General features: G+C 40.8%; 1 protein-coding gene across 5 annotated transcripts; it reads left to right on the top strand.

Moving 5' to 3' along the window:
- The first annotated feature begins 959 nt into the window (after window positions 1-959).
- On the top strand, window positions 960-14,750 carry ncmap (non-compact myelin associated protein). 5 transcript variants are annotated; one of them, XM_061062649.1, is made up of 5 exons: window positions 960-1,161; window positions 1,344-1,544; window positions 11,925-12,031; window positions 12,435-12,519; window positions 13,734-14,750. In XM_061062649.1, the coding sequence occupies exons 3-5, from the start codon at window positions 11,938-11,940 to the stop codon at window positions 14,011-14,013; spliced, it is 459 nt and encodes a 152-aa protein (XP_060918632.1). In that variant the 5' UTR covers window positions 960-1,161; window positions 1,344-1,544; window positions 11,925-11,937; the 3' UTR covers window positions 14,014-14,750. The 5 variants fall into 5 exon arrangements, with proteins under 5 accessions (XP_060918632.1, XP_060918631.1, XP_060918629.1 ...); XM_061062648.1 differs by lacking the exon at window positions 960-1,161 and adding an exon at window positions 1,678-1,715 and having other exon boundaries at window positions 1,168-1,544; XM_061062646.1 differs by lacking the exon at window positions 960-1,161 and adding an exon at window positions 9,152-9,232 and having other exon boundaries at window positions 1,168-1,548.
- Window positions 14,751-15,920: the final 1,170 nt, after the last annotated feature.

Genomic DNA, 15,920 nt, shown 5'->3' with positions numbered 1-15,920 from the left:
ATGAAACTCGACCCCCAGCTTTCATACTTATGTAATCGTCCTCCGCATGGTCTGAACCGGGAGACACTCACAGTGCACGTCCTCTGCAGGCCATTAGAGCCACACAATGTGAGTCAGAAGTTTAGTTACACTTTCTCACAAAGCTCAAAAGAGTCACCAACTTTGACCTCCCGGAGGTAACATGAGGCGGACAACTTGTTTTCCTTCCTGCTGCAGTGAGCGTGAGGCTGATAGGGCCGCTTTTTTGGCACATTTGTACCTGTGAAAAAATGTTTTTCTATTCAGTGGGGCAACTTTCACACAGATGTTGCCAAGTCTTTGAAAGGAGCTTATTGTCCCCTGAGAAGAAAAGGAAAGAAAAGGCTGTCGCATGCAATATCTTTTTTTCTACAAACACACCCAGTATACCCTTTGGACGCTTATTATATTCATAAACACAAAGTTAATTTTCAACCAGACACATTAAAAAAAACACTTCCTACAAAGACGAAGGGATAAGTGGGAACTTTACACAGCACATTATTTGTCTACACACTTACACAAAGCATGCACACACATGCGGAAAAAGAAGAAATATTATTTTAATGCATTACTTGAAGAGAAAAAAAGAACCTGCTTGTGCAAACATTCAGTTTAATTTTGCAGAGTTTCCAACCCTGGATTTGACATCATGTATTGTCTTTTTTATCCTACTACAATTTTAAATATTATTATTCTTATTCTTCTATGTATTAATTTTAATATCTTATTGCTTTGTGTCTTTTTTTTTTTTAATTTTTTTTATTATTCTTATTGGTGTGCATTAGTCTCTCAATGATTTTATAAACCACTTTGTCGTCAATAACTTTTCTGCACTCTTTGAACTGCAATTTAATTTGTCTGAAAGGTGCTATATAAATAAAGTTTTATTGATTGATTGATCTTCCATCTGCAGTGACAGAAGCCTCCCCCTCTGCAGTCCATGTCAAACATCCTGTGAGAGACGCAGCCGGTCGGATTTTTGAGAGGATGTAGTCATGGTGAGCACGGAGCAGAGCAGACGACTCTGGAGAGACGCCTCACTTTTTTTTTGATCATCGTCCACGGCACGCCTAAGGGGCCGGGCGGAAGGACCTGAAAAACCAGCTGCCTGACATTATTACTCTCTGTGAGGAGCAACAAGTGAGCAAGCGTGGAGCCTCCTCCTCCTCCTCCTCCCCTTTCACATAAACACTGTGATTCCCACAGAAACCTCGCACACACACACACACACACACACCACACACACCACACACACGCACGTACAGGTGTCTCCTCTTGTTTTCAGTCCCGTGTTTGAGTCCGTACCTTCTGTTTGGACACAGCCTTGGACTTGATTTCATCCCTTGGAGCTGCTCGCACACTCTTCTACTCACCCCCGCGGCTCCTTCCTGAGAGCTGCTGTGACTCGTCGGCTCTCCACCTGTGGACTATGCCCCCCTCAGTCAGCTGAGGGAGGGGGCTCTGCACCGCTCAGGCTCCTGTCTGGGAAAGGCTTGGGCTGAAACTAAAGAGGAGACGGTTAGGTGAGTCACGCACAAATCTCTGCTTTTCACTCCCTTCTCCTTCTTCTTCTTCTTCTTCTTCTACCTCTATCATGATTGAAGTCTTTTTAGTGTTTGTGTGTGTGTGTGTGTGTGTGTACTGTATATGCAATAGAGGGAAGGGTTCTCCCCGACAGCGTGGCGGGACAGCAGGTGAGTCTCAGGTGAAAGGAAATAGCTCGCATACCTCAGAGTTTCAGATTCTGAGATTGACTCTGTTACAGTTGAACCAGAGGGAACGACGCAGATTTTTACGAGGAGGATTCAGTTTCAGTTCCCACCACTATCTTCCCTCTGTAGCTCTTTTATGATGAAGCGACTGTGTGAGGGAACAGCCCCACTTATCGTCTCATCAGTCACCTCTGCACTGTAGGAAAATGTGAAATATGGCTGCCCTGTTTGTTTTCCTCTAATGTTAGTGTAAGATAATTCTCCTCATAGACGCTTAAGTCAGAGTCATTTTTTTTTTTTTTTTAAAGATATTTGAGCAGGATGGAAAAGTTGCTTCTCAACTTCACTAATTATGTAAAGGTACAGTCACTCGTGTAAAGGTCATTGACCATTTTCTGCATACCAGCTGCGCCTCCTGTTTAATTGGGCTGAGCTTTAAGCCTAATTAAGAGTTTGAACCACCTTGAAACGTCACTGGGAGAGTAGCAGTGTAAGCTGTTATTTTAAGGTTGGTGCCCACAGACAGTGATACAGTTTAATAGACAAATAAATAAATAAAATACACCCCATTAGAGAATGATAAAAGGAAGAATATAAAAGGTACAAAACACAATGAACAGGTTATTGATTTCTTACATTTCTAATATATGATTCTACTTACAGGCTCTGTCAATCAATCGATATTTTCTTATATTGTGCCAAATTATATTAAATTGAATCTCTGGATACACACCAATTGATCTCTGTAGGGGCTTCTTTCAGTCTCTGTTCAGGTTAATATAGGCCTATACATATGGGAGGCAGCGTTACATGTAACAAATGTATCATGGGTTTCTTTGTAAGCTGCTACTGGATGCTTTGAATCTCCCTCAGGATCAATAAAGTATCTATCTACATCCATCCATCCATCTATCACTCACAGTATGTTTTATTATATATAGAAAGACTACTGCACATAACATTTCTAAAAATTGTGATATTCATTATTCTACATAGATTGGAAGTTAGATTCCAGGACAATCTGAAAAGGGCAGCCTTGCTCTACTGCATGACATTATTCTGACTAACATGATGATGATAGTGTTGATTATGGACTTTAATGCTTTAAGTGTCGGATTATATTAGTCATGGAAAATCTGAATGTCCTCACTCGAAAGACAAATCTACACCCAGACTATTTGAGCAGCTTTCTGTCGAGATCAGAGCTACGTATCTGTTTGTATGAAAAGAGATCCATCAGATTTAAGGGAAGTCTATAAATGTAAAATTATCTTTTGTCACAAAATCACTTCAGTGCAGCGACTGACAGGTTCATGTTTAACGATCGAAATGAAACCAGACAATCCGTCACAGTGTGATGTTTTTAAAAGGCGTCGTGAATCAGGGCTGATGCGCTGACGAGAACGTGACCTCGTTTTGTTCATGCGAGATAAAAGATGAAACGCATCTCAAACAATCAGAGCAACAGATGCAATCAAAATGTTGTTTTTGTGGATCACTTTATATGGTATCGCCAAAATAATAAACTGCATTGATGTATTAAAACATCCAACGATCGCAAATTTTACGAAAAAAGCAAAATTTTAAAGAAGAATGTGCAATGTTTTACACATAAATACAAGATAAATCCAGTTTTTCCTCTGTAAATGTGTCTCTGAGTCATGACTGTCTACAATGAGTGAGAAGCGAGAGTCCCTCCAGCTGTATTGTTGTCGGAGCCGTGTTTACATGGACGGGACGGCAGGCTGGCTGTTCAAGTGAGGGACTACAAAAAAACATACTGAACTCACTGCTTAGTCGAACGTCACGTAAGCGTTTTAAGATTACGGTAATTCCATGTAAATTTACATGTAATGTGCAGCTACGAGCTAACTAAAGAGCGCTACCATTAGCCTGCTAACACAACAATGCAGCTCCAGACAAGGACGATTTTGTTAGCGATTAATTAATGTGCGTTCCAATTTGAAAACTAGAGGGGAGGGGGGGTTTTGTGGTGTGTCGCTGGAGGAGCGAGGAGGGTTCAGTGTGGCAGAGGCGTGGCCAAACAGCAGTTTGTTTTGGTTTCATGCTGCTGCTCAAGGGCGACATCTACTGGATCAAAGTCGCACATTCTTCCTTTAACTTCTCAAAGTCTCTGTTTATGTTCGACTAGAAGTGAAAGTAAAACACGCGGTAAACTTTTTGTGCAGCTATTCGAAAGATTTTACAGCCTGATCTTTCACCACATCATGATAAATGTGAGGATAAAGTTAAATAATTTGCTTTTAACTCTCACTCTCTCACTATAAACTGAAACAAAACTGTGATGGATTACAACCAAACACGCATTATTAAGTGAGTTCAGTTTAAATCTCTGATGTCACTCCATCATTTACGTCACTGACCGTTGTGTCAGGGTTACTGTAAATCCCCCCAGTGACTGTCGGAGGTCAATAAAAGTCATAGTTAAATCCCTCTTTAGTGCGACAGCTTGATAACAAATGATGAATTTACATCTGACGTGGCACAGATGACCTCTCTGCTGTGACTGTATAGACCAGCGCCTCCTCTAATAGCTCCACCTGCGCCGTGTTAACCGACTTCAAATTGGCAGCTCAAATATTGACTCCTCAATTGATGAAGGTCAGCCTCTGAATGTGTTTATTGCGATGTGCGTAGGGGGAGTCCGTGTTATCGCGCTAAATGTGTGGAGGAACACGTGCAAAGAGGGGAATAGGTCGAGCCGGCCGACAGCTCTGTCTGGTTTTTCCCTCGTATGAAAAAAGAAGAAGAGGACTCTAAATTGTTCCTGTTCTGTGTTTGGAGACCAATAAAATGATTTGTTTACTGAGGAAGGAAGAAAAGGATATTGAGTCTGCGGTGTGAGCGAGTAGCAGCAGATTGTGGAAAAGCAAACAAACTGTTATTACAGCAAAGAGGAGACTGGTCGATGAGGAAGTAGATACTGACGTCAAAACAAAGAGCCCTGATTAGATGGAGTTCAAAATTCTTGCATCTGAAAAAACTTCATAAAACATCACTGAAGCTTGCCTCCTGATGATGTCAACATGCTATATCTTTTTTTTTTTTATTGTGTGTTAGCAGAGGCGGGCCAGTGGTCAGCACAGGAAGAAGATCCTGGGTTCAGAGCTGAGTGTTTCAGAATCAGAAATACTTACATAATCCCAGAGGGAAATTTGGTTTCAAAGTTAAAACCGATGTTCTTCACTGGCCATTTCCCTGATGTGTTGTGGTACGCTAAAAGATGTGTTGATGGCTAATGGTGTTTCCAATCTGTGGCCAAGAAAGTTTCCCAGCTGTTTGTTTAGAATCCAAGCTAAGGGATAATTGGTATCCAATGGAGAAAAACGTGTCTGCTTTTAGAAATTAAACATTAAAATTAGTCTTGAATCTATAGATAGAGTTTGTGGCTGCGTTTAGTTGTAAGGTTTTGCCTAGCTAGATGAGTTAAGCTAGCTAATTGAGCTAAGCACAACCAGAAGCAGTGGGGAAACTTAGCCTTGATATGTCCAGAGGGGACAAGGTGAGGCGGGTCTAAACCCAACTGGCAAGGAATTACAATGGGCCCACCTCTCAAATTAGCCACGCATTAATATAATTAAAACCGATGAAAAAAAAAAACTGTACAGGCAAGTAAATAAATGAGCTATCCAGGCCGATCTGATTTTTGTACCAGGCTGTAAACATGTTTTTTTTCTGCTATAAAATTTACATTTTAATATGGGTGTTAATAGGACATCCCGGGCTTTTGCAGCCAGCCCTCAAGTGGACACTAGAGGAACTGCAGTTTCTTTGCACCACCACACTGACTTCATTTTCCAACACTGGAGATAGCCTGGTCAGGATAAATCAAATCCTTGTAGAGTGATTTGGTGACAGAGCCTTGCTAGCCTTTTCCTGTGTTACCAACTCTATTTTAAAATAAGCTACGCTAAGCTAAGCGGCTGCTAGCTTAACCTTCATATTTACCGAAAAGAGTTGGGTTTATATTGTCCTCTAACACACGACTAGAGTTGGAATAAGGATCAGATATCCTTAAAGTCTTTATATATATGCTCACTTAAATATAATATAAATCAAGTATATCCTCTGAAAATAACTCTGAGTCATGACTGTCTACAATGGGTGTAACACCCGAGTCCCACTGTCTGTGATGTTTTCAGAGTTTTCAGAGTCCTATCTTCACTTTGTTTACATCGCCCGGACAGCCGGCTGACTCCTCCCCTCGTGTATAAAAGTTGTTTAATTGAGGGACTAGAGAAAAGAAGAATAACATACTGTACTCACTGATTAACTGTGTTTCTAGATCACGCTCATTTCAGGTAAATTTACATGCAATGTGAAGATACGAGCATAATAAAGATCGCTAGCATTAGCATGCTAACACAACAATGCAGCGCGAGTTGTTTTGGTGTCATGCTGGTGCTCAAGGGCGACATCTGCTGGATCAAAAAATCACATATAAAGCCTTTAGATATATATATCTTTCTTGTATAGAGTCTGACAAAACACACAGATTGTCTTTCCTTTTATTGTTTAAGATTATTTGGGGATGCTTTGTTATAATCCGTTACCACTTATCAATCTAATTAGCTTACATTATACATACATAGCACTTTTGGCAATGTTCGCTGTATTTGTTCTTTTGACCAAGCCCAAGTTAGAGGAAGTCACAAACTGGCTGTGGGATAGTAAGCTGGTGGCTACATGTTGGAGTGTTATTTGAATAACGTAGGAGTTTCCTTTGTTGAAGGCTCTCCCAAACTTTAAGTGACCTCTACCAAAGCTACACTTTAAGTTAGCCTGTAATTAAGCTAATGCATTACCTAATTCATTACCTATACCTGTCGACACAACTCGTTTTGTGAGACACATCCGCCTACTACTAATGAAAACACCAGCATGTGCCGATGTAGGCCTTTCTGTACATACCATTTAGAGGCCAGTACATTTTTTAGATTTTTTACACTAACTGTTTCTGCTTCTTCAGCAGTTTTATGTCGACTTAGTTTTGCACATGAAAACAAAACAAAAAAAACCTCCTGGGACAATGAAATATATCTCTTACTTTCCTCAGTTACACCCTCGCATCCTCAACAAAAGCTGACACATGATGCAGAATTGTCTTGCCCTGCCCGAAACAGTTTGGGGATACTAGTGACGCTTCTGGCTACAAAACAGAACATTAAACTTCAGATGATCAGCTCAAATTTCCAGATCGGATTTATTGTATCTTGAAATAAAAACTTCCCTTGAATGACTAGTTTTCAGCAGATTTCAGAAAATATGTATCGAAAGCCAAATTGGATCTGTGCTTTTTTAGGGCCATTGTGTTCTTTTAAAGGAAAGCTGGTTTTCTCATCATTTGATACAGAAGTAAAAATGTCCTATATTTCTGATGTGATCATATACAGAATTTGGTGTACAGTAACTGCCATCACAAATCTACGGAGACCCTAAGAGGACAAATTAGATTAGATTATACATTTAAACTTACAGTAACATTTACCATAAACATCTGACTATGAATTCTGTTAAAAATACTGATTACTGTACTTTCCAAACATCACTTATATACATCATCTGCTGTAAATATTTTTAAATATACATTCTCCCTCTTCTTTTCACTTGAATGCGATTTGTTTTTGGTGAACATTTGTGCACATTTAAGGAGAAGCATTTCTAATCTTGCATGGTTCAAGTGGTCACAGTGGTTAGCGCCGTTACCTCACAGCGAGGAGGTTCAAGGTTAGAATCCCCGTCTGACAGGAGCCTCTCTATGGGGAGTTTGCATGTTCTCCCCCGTGCATGCGTGGGGTTCTCCGGCTTCCTCCCACAGTCCAAAGAAAGGCTTGTTAGGTCAATTGGTGAGTCTAAATTGTCCTTAGGTGTGACTGTGAGCGTGCCTGATTGTCTGTCTCTATATGTCAGCCCTGTGATTAACTTATGTTCAGTCCAGGGCGTAACCCCGCCTCTCGCCCAATAACAGCTGTTATCAGCTCCAGCCCCCCGCGACCTCGAATGGGAAGAGTGGGATGGATTCTATAATGACAATAAAGGCTTTCAATTTCAATTTCTATCTCAAGCACATTCAGACAAATACGTTATATGTATCTATATGAACATTTTTTATATCTTGGCTTTACAAATACAAATTGTGGGACAACCATAATATTGCCAAATTCAGCTGCACGGTTACCAAAGCTGCCACCGTGCCACCAAAGCAGTAGTGTTACCAAGCAAATAACCAGTAATCCACTTATCAGAGGCTGTCACCTCTGCAAACAGCAACATGATATATGCCACTGTTAATCTCTACGCCTAATAGTATGTAAACACAGTGGGAGTAGGTTGGGCAATATTTGCTGTTGAGCCGGAAGTACGATATACCACGTACAGTACACACAATTATCGAGTGCTAGCCTCAAGTTTCTGTTGCCAACCTGAGATTCAGTTCAGATTCCTTTTTTAGTTTTAAAGGATAAAACCCACATTCTTGGAATATTTTTCCACTACGCTTGACCCTGTTGCAGCAGCAGGTTGTGCAATTTATTGTATCTCTGACTGCTGATGACTGATAATGACTGTCACATGCATGGTGTTGTAAACGGTTTCACAATGCCTCCAGGATATGCACGGCTGGCTGGTGCAATGTAAAGTTTTACGCCCCATTGGTGTTGACGTCAATGCACACAGGACTCTGTATTGGTCTGCACATCACGGCCTTAAACACAGCGTGCAGATAACGTCGGTGTAGTTCAGGGAAATTGGGACAATTTGTGCTTTTACGTTTGTGTTTTCTTTCTTGCAAAGAATTTTAAGACAAAAATCCGCCTCAGCCTTTGCCTGTCGTTAGTTTTCCGCATTTCCAGCATGGAGACCTCATTGATTGGACTCCAAAGCCCCCTGCAGTGACACTGTTAGCAAAAAATTAACCTTAAAAAAAAGACAAAAAAGAAGAAGCCAGTTTGTGATTTTATACTTCTGTTTTTATTTGTTGGTCCTCTTTGTTGTACTAAATAAATGTCAGAAGATTTCAGAGTGTTAGCTTAAGAGGTGCTAGCTGTTTCAAGTCTTTGAGCTAAGCCTAAGCTAGCTGGCTGCTAGCTATAGCTTCATAGCTGCCCTATCAGCGTTAATCTTCTGATATCACTTTCTACAAGACATTTCAAAGGTGTATTCCCCAAATGTCAGAGTCTTTCTTTAACAATGGCATTATCTTTGTTGGAAAAATGATGTGACAGCGTGTTTAAAAGAGTGAAGAGAGAGTGCGACTGTGTGTCTTTCAGAAGTAGCGCTGTGCTATCATGTCATGTTGTATTAGCACTGTGATTTCATCTGTTAGCTGTTTTGAAAGTGACAGCGGTCTAATGTCTGTCAGCACATAACTTCATCATCAGCCTTATCTTCACATGTAGACAGGGAAGCCGTGAAAGTAAAAGCTTTGCATACTTTCTTTGTGGATTGACTGTGATCAATTGAGTAGCAGAGACAGTGAGGTGTGTGTATGTGTGTGAGAGTACGCACACACACACACACACACACACACACACACACTGCTCTTCCTTGTGCCAGGCTTTTCTGCTTTTTATAGCTGATGCAAATGTTTTCCGCTTGAAGCTCCTGTTCTGTTCTGTGCTGCTGTTTCTCCCTCCCAGCAGACATATTAAAACGTCACTCCGTGTTTTAACTGTGACGGTAATTTAATGCAACCTCTCCCTTCATCCGTCTCCTGAGAGCGTTTTTCCCAATTAGCATGTAAACCACGATGTAAAGCCCGTCGTGATCAATGATGTAACGTTAAAACACTGAATGACGTCATTAAAGCCTTCGATTAACAAACCCTTAATGACTGATTGCACATTCATTAAACGCTGCGTAAGATGCATTTGTATCAAATCCTCCTTTGTACAAGATGATCACGATAATTATAGCACATCAAGCCTTTCTTATTAATGACCAAATATCTGAGTCAGGCGTGAATGACTCACGGACCGTCATACCTTGTTAGTGTACGTGAAGCGCGGATGACTCCTCCCATTATGACGCAAGTAAGGCAAGTCCTGTGGAAAGTCTGAAACAGAGGTTCAAGTGATTTTTCTAAAATGAATATTCAATCAAATAAACCTACCTGTTCGTGAACTACAAGTGTAGTCATTTCATGTGACGTTTGCATGCAGTTCAGTATCTCCGGGTAAATGCAAAGGCCGATTATTTTTAAGTTTATCTCTCACAGGGACAGCCCTGTCCTACAGCGGGGTGTGGATTGTTTCCTGGGCGGTGTCAGGGATTCTCCTGAATGATAGATAATCTCTGCGTGACATGTGACGTCAGCAACACAGAAGTTTAGATCAAGATTAGAGTGTGTCCGCTTGGATCAAAACATAATGAAGCTGCCTATACTGTAGCCCTCTGGATGCAACACAACAGTCCCATTTGTCAGGACTGAATGTACACTGTACTGGGGCGGGCTGTGGCTCAGTTGGTAGAGTCGGTCGTCTCTCAACTCAAAGGTGGGGAGTTTGATCCCCAGCTCCTGCAGCAACATGTCTGCTGTGTCCTTGGGCAGGACACTTAACCCCAAGTTGCTCCTGCTGCGTCATTAGAGGCGTATGCATGTGTATGAATGGGATTAGTTATTGCTGATGGACACTTTACACAGCAGCCTCTACCATCAGTGTGTGAATGTGTAGGTGTGACCTGCAGTGTAAAAGCGCTCTGAGTAGTCCATTTACCATTTACACAATCCAAGTGCACCTCAGCATTAGGACTTTTATTAAACCTCACTCATAGTGGAGCACAAAGTACATTGTTGGGGTCCATTTCCTGCTGTGGATTTAGTGCTACATTCGTTATTAATCGCAACAGAATGGTGTTGAAATGTGGAACCAATAGACATCACTGTTTGTGACGGGGAAAGACTCGATTTGATTTGATTAGATTAGCACATTTCATACAAATGTAAAGTCAATGTGCTTTACAGAAGATACAAATAAACAAACACAAGAAAGACTCTCATGAAAGAAGGAACAAATAGACTCAGAAGCATATAAATATAAAATCCAGAACATGTTTATAAAGGGACCCTGCTCCACCTCAGGTCAGCAGGTGCATCTAATATGTTTCTTTATTATTTTTTATTCTACGTTTTTTGGACAGAGAATTAGTTACATTAAGCTTTGTTACACAATACTTGCAAGTATTAAAATCTAATGTGTAGTCAGTAGCCTAATGGTTGTGTGACGCGCTCCATGTACAGAAGCTTTAGTTCTCATCGCAGCGGCTGGAGGTTCAAATCCGACCTCGGCCCTTTGCTGAATGTCATCCCCTGCTCTCTTCTCCTTTTCTCCTTCTCTCTTTACTGTCTCTCTTCAGCTGTCCTAATAAAGGCAAAAGAGTCAAATAAAATACTTAAATGCATCCCAAAGCATTCAAAAAGTACTTACAGAAAAACACAGCCTTTTATTTTCTGAATTTATTCCCCCAAGAATTTGAGAATGATTGTTTGATAGGGTGCATACATGTGTCTGTGTGTCTGTAGGTAGAGGGGATTCATGCCATAAATATAAATGTTGATTGCCTAAAAAAGCAGAACTATGGTGCAGCCATGTCTAAACCTTTTTTTTCTTCTAGTTCTGATCCTTTCGTTATCGGGCTGTTTAAAATCACAAGTGTTTGTGCCAAGCTTGAGCAAACATGTCAGTGATGTATGAACAAGCTGTTTGATCTTAAAGCCTGCATGCTGATAGAGAGCAAACACAAAGATGTTCGGTCACATCTTTTCCATTTTGGATTGCTCAGTGATCGGTGACGTAGACGTTACCAACATGCATTGCTGTGAAGTGTACAGTAGGAACTGTTGTTAAACGAGGATGTTAATTATAGCTGTAATTTGGCCTGAACATCAGTCCTGCGGTAGTAAAGTTGGCTTTCATCGGTGCTTCAAACAAAGCCTATAATGTTCTGGTGAGGATCCTCATTCCTGTGGATTCCATTGATGCCACTCCCTCCGCTGTGCCATCTCTGATCTGTCGTATCACTGATGTCCTTTGATGTTAAAACCATTAGATTATTTTCTTGCTTAATCTTTGTCATAAAAAAAGTGTTATCTTTTCAAAATGTCTTATTTTTCATGCAGAGAAACAAGCTTTTTTTTTTAGTGTATTGAGTTTGCTTCTTTTGTCTGTGCAGGTCGTTGCTGAAGATGCAAGCCTCAACTGTCTCACCTGTGACCAACACGACGCTACCCGCGAACACAACCACTGTTACAAAGTCCAAAGAACAAATACTCATCCAGAGTAAGGATTTCTAAGTGTTGTGTTTGTTGTTTTTCCTATTAAATGGGAGATGATGTCATCACCGTCAGATCTCAATGTCCCCTGTGAGAGATTATCAGCCAAGCCTCATAAATAACAACCTATCGCATCATTGAGTGTAATCGGGATGGTTTGTACAGGAGTGGCACTCGTGCATTTAATGGCAACTATTTGCCTTGTTCTGTTTGCCTGAGTGTGATGCTGTTGCCTAGCAACCGCACACTGCTGTTGAGTGGAGGCTACACAAAATAAGTTGCACAGCATGGAGCGGAGAGAGAATATATACAAAACTGATGATGCAAATTTAACAACAGACTCACAACCTTTCAGCGTGTTAACCTCTCATTCCTCCTCGTCTCTCTCTCTCTCTCTATCTGTGTCTCAGGTTCTGGGGCGATGATCGCCATCATCGTCGTCGGCATCATAATCGTTCTCGCCATTCTACTAATCATCCTGAAGACATACAACAGGTAGGACTGCATTCCTGCGCGACAGAACAATTCCTGCAGAGTGAAATGCCACGGGCCGGGGAACAAAGCAATCGTGCTATTCTTATCCACAGAAGGAAGGACGAGGCGGCAGCTACTTTTAACCTCTTTATTAGGTTATCAGACTGGGATTTACCTTGATAAAATCAACCATGCACCACTGTACAATGCTTTCTTATGACTCACAACCCTTTTGGGCCTGTATGTCACCTGCTTCCTTTTGCATGATGTTCTAAATTGGGATTATCGGTTCAATCACTCAGGTGCACTCTCAAGTAAACCAGACATCTATCTACAGGGGTGTGTCCAGACTTTTTTTTTTAACTGGGGTGACCCACCTGGGGCATTGACTGAGGCAGGGGTGGCAAGACGTTTGTGGGCACCAGCACACAAATTAATTAATTTTTTTTACCCTTTCTATCCCACTTATGATGAGTTATTGTAAGTTACACAATTTGGCCACATATAAATCTTCTTCGCTTGATTCTTTAGGGACTCAAAAACAAGGATGTATATGTGCAAAGTAACAACATTTAAGTACGTAGAAAATTGCATGGAAACTCTATACTGTCTAACTTGCAAAAATAAATGTATTGGCATTTAGGTCCATTGTAATTTAGACAGTGTGCACAAGTTTTTGCTTGATTATTTTTTTTATGGAAAGAGCAAAGTGTTGATTTACAACTGAAAGTACTATTAACCTGTTGAAAACAGCCAGAATAGGTGATTTGTACTTAAGTCCCGCCTCTGATTAGGCAAATATTCAATCATAGATTTGGATTTTGGGGTGGCATCTGGGGTGGCCAATCAGATTTCAAGGAGGGGGGGTCATACCACCCCTGGCCACCCCTCTTGACATGCCCTTGTCTATCTCTAAATTTCATAAATTTAGATGAAATACTATTTAAAGTATTTGCAAAATATCACTTTTTAATATTCCATTACTGCCAAATTGAAAAAATACAAATGTCTTTTACTGGAAATTGTATAAATGTTGTTCTTACATTCCCATGTGAAAATAATTTATGTAAAATACTTGCACCATTTTGCAACTTAAAGCTTAAAGATATTAGTATTGAGGAATATAACAGGGATTCCACTCAAGCCAGTAAATATGAATGAAAGTGTGTCATCTAGTAAGTGACTGACATAAGAGTTGTTTGTTTTTTTCTAAATCCCGGTTTATTTGTTGCCAGGCGGACACATGTCTCCAGAGTCCTGGGAACCAGCGGTGCCTCCAAACCTCGTCAGAAGCTGTCCCAGTCCACCATGCAGAGCAGCATACCGCTGAGCCCCCTCGGAGTCCACTCCGTGTCGGGCAGCATCCCCAATTTAACCCCAGCCTCAGAGAACGGCTTCCAGCTGCCCCGCGTGGAGCTGAGCAGCCTGGAGCAAAACCACATAGAGCAGTCGAGCACCAACAGCGGCTCCACGGCGGTCACTATACACGAAGCTCCGACATTAGATAACACATAACAGAGAGAGGGTTTAGTCTCACAACAGGCACTGACTGATGAGTCGTCTTCGTACTGTGTGCTGACTGAATCCTGTGGAAACTCAAACGTCAGTGTCGTCACCGTCAATGTCCACCAGCCGAGCCGCTGCCAGCGACTACACAGATAACAAGATGTCCTTTTGTTTTTACAAAACATGAACAAAAACCAGAAAAAACAGACATGGTGGATTACATGAAGGATTTTGCATGACAGAAAAACTGAGACTTTGTTGTGAAGAATTGCTTTCTAGGCTCCAGTCAGTGTTCACAGTGTAGATGCTATGTTTCTTACTGTTTGTACTTATTTTGCAGATGTGTCACCACTTCTAATACAATGAAGAAAAAAATGTTGTAAAGACTGTAATGGCTTTATGTTTCTCTTAATTATGTGCATTTCTAGACGACCACACCGTTTTTGAGTAAATGTGGAGTATGTTGAACTTCAAAGACAGTATGATAGAAGCTATGTTTGAAATACAATCATCCTTATTAAATGTGGTTTACCCTTAAATATATCATGTCTTTGTTTTCTGATCCCAGATTAGTCTTTGTCATATATATTTTGTCAGACATCTTGGTCTCAGCTCAACACCCTGATGTGATGTTTCCGTCTGACGCCAAAAGATTTTGCACTTTATTTTCATTGATCCCTGCATTTGAAGTGTTTGTGGTTCTCAAAATGAAATGAGTTGAAAATAAAATTTAATATTTGTATTAATGGCTGACTCATTCATTAGAATTGTGTGTCATCTAACCAAAAGAGTGAATTGAATTAGAATGAACATTTAAATTGTAGGCTTATGATTCCTTAGAGGCTTACACTGATTTCACCTTGCTGTGAATCCTTAGAGCGGCAGTAGCTCGGTCTGTAGGGACTTTGGTTGGGAACTGGAGGGTCATTAGTTCGGTATGGACCAAAGTATGGGAGTTGGTCTGGTGGCTGGAGAGGATCCAGGTAGCTTCCAGAGTGCCTTGAAGAGCCAGTGGTCCCCTAAGTGGAGGTCACAAGCTACCAAGAGGGGGGTCGCGAGATGTCGAGATTAGTTAAAAAAAAAACTAATACAAATTTTAAAGAACTTAAAACAATATATTTTTACCATTTATGTAAAACTATATATTGATTACATTAAAAAAAACACAACATTAGGTGAAATGAAACTGAAATATATGTGTAAAAATACTTAAAATGTGAGTTTGCATTGGACAGCATTAATGTAGGTGTCTGCTGCTCTTTACACATAAAGATGGACACACCTTTGTGTCTGTTTGTTAGGTTTTGTTTGTCCACTGGTGCTGAAGTCTGCATGCAATACTTCTGCTTCAAGCTGTCTGTGCACTACGATATATGCCATGAACGGGGGGGGTACCCTTATTTTGGGAAAGCCTTCCTCGAGCAAGGCTCCGAACCCCCAGCAGCTCAGAAGAATGTTGCACGACAAGTTCATTTGCAAAAACAGATAAAAGCCATTCTTAAGACAGTGCCTTGATAATTTTGATTAGCACTTTAAATAGAGCTGTTATGTGATCGAAAATCTGGTCTGGTGCAAAAACCCCAATACAGTCTATAGGGAACTACGATCTACGGTCAAAGCCACGCAACTTCAGTCTGAGTGATATTACCTGAAATAAAACACAATACAAAATACAAAAAGGGAGTTATCTGCTTTTGCAAATGAGTTTTTCTTATACAGTCTAGTGCAGGGGTGGGCAACTGGCGGCCCTGGGTCACATGTGGCCCCCATCAACCCTCAACGTGGCCCTCAGGTCAATTTTTTACATATCAATTAATTGGAAACATGACAAAATCTGCCATGAAATCATGAAAACTTGAAACATGTCCACAATAATATTTGATCACTGGTATATGTTGAGTTAAATTTGAGACATA

Source organism: Labrus mixtus, chromosome 18, assembly GCF_963584025.1.
Source record: "Labrus mixtus chromosome 18, fLabMix1.1, whole genome shotgun sequence".
NCBI lineage: Eukaryota > Metazoa > Chordata > Actinopteri > Labriformes > Labridae > Labrus > Labrus mixtus.
The sequence above is the reverse complement of the archived record's forward strand: the minus strand, read 5'-3'. Positions and strand labels throughout refer to the sequence as shown.

Bases quoted from the DNA above. Each gene is read 5' to 3' on its own strand.
- ncmap (XM_061062649.1), top strand. From the start codon at position 11,938: ATGCAAGCCTCAACTGTCTCACCTGTGACCAACACGACGCTACCCGCG. The intron at 12,032-12,434 runs GTAAGGATTTCT...TCTGTGTCTCAG, and splicing joins AGAACAAATACTCATCCAGA to GTTCTGGGGCGATGATCGCC. The intron at 12,520-13,733 runs GTAGGACTGCAT...ATTTGTTGCCAG, and splicing joins ATCCTGAAGACATACAACAG to GCGGACACATGTCTCCAGAG.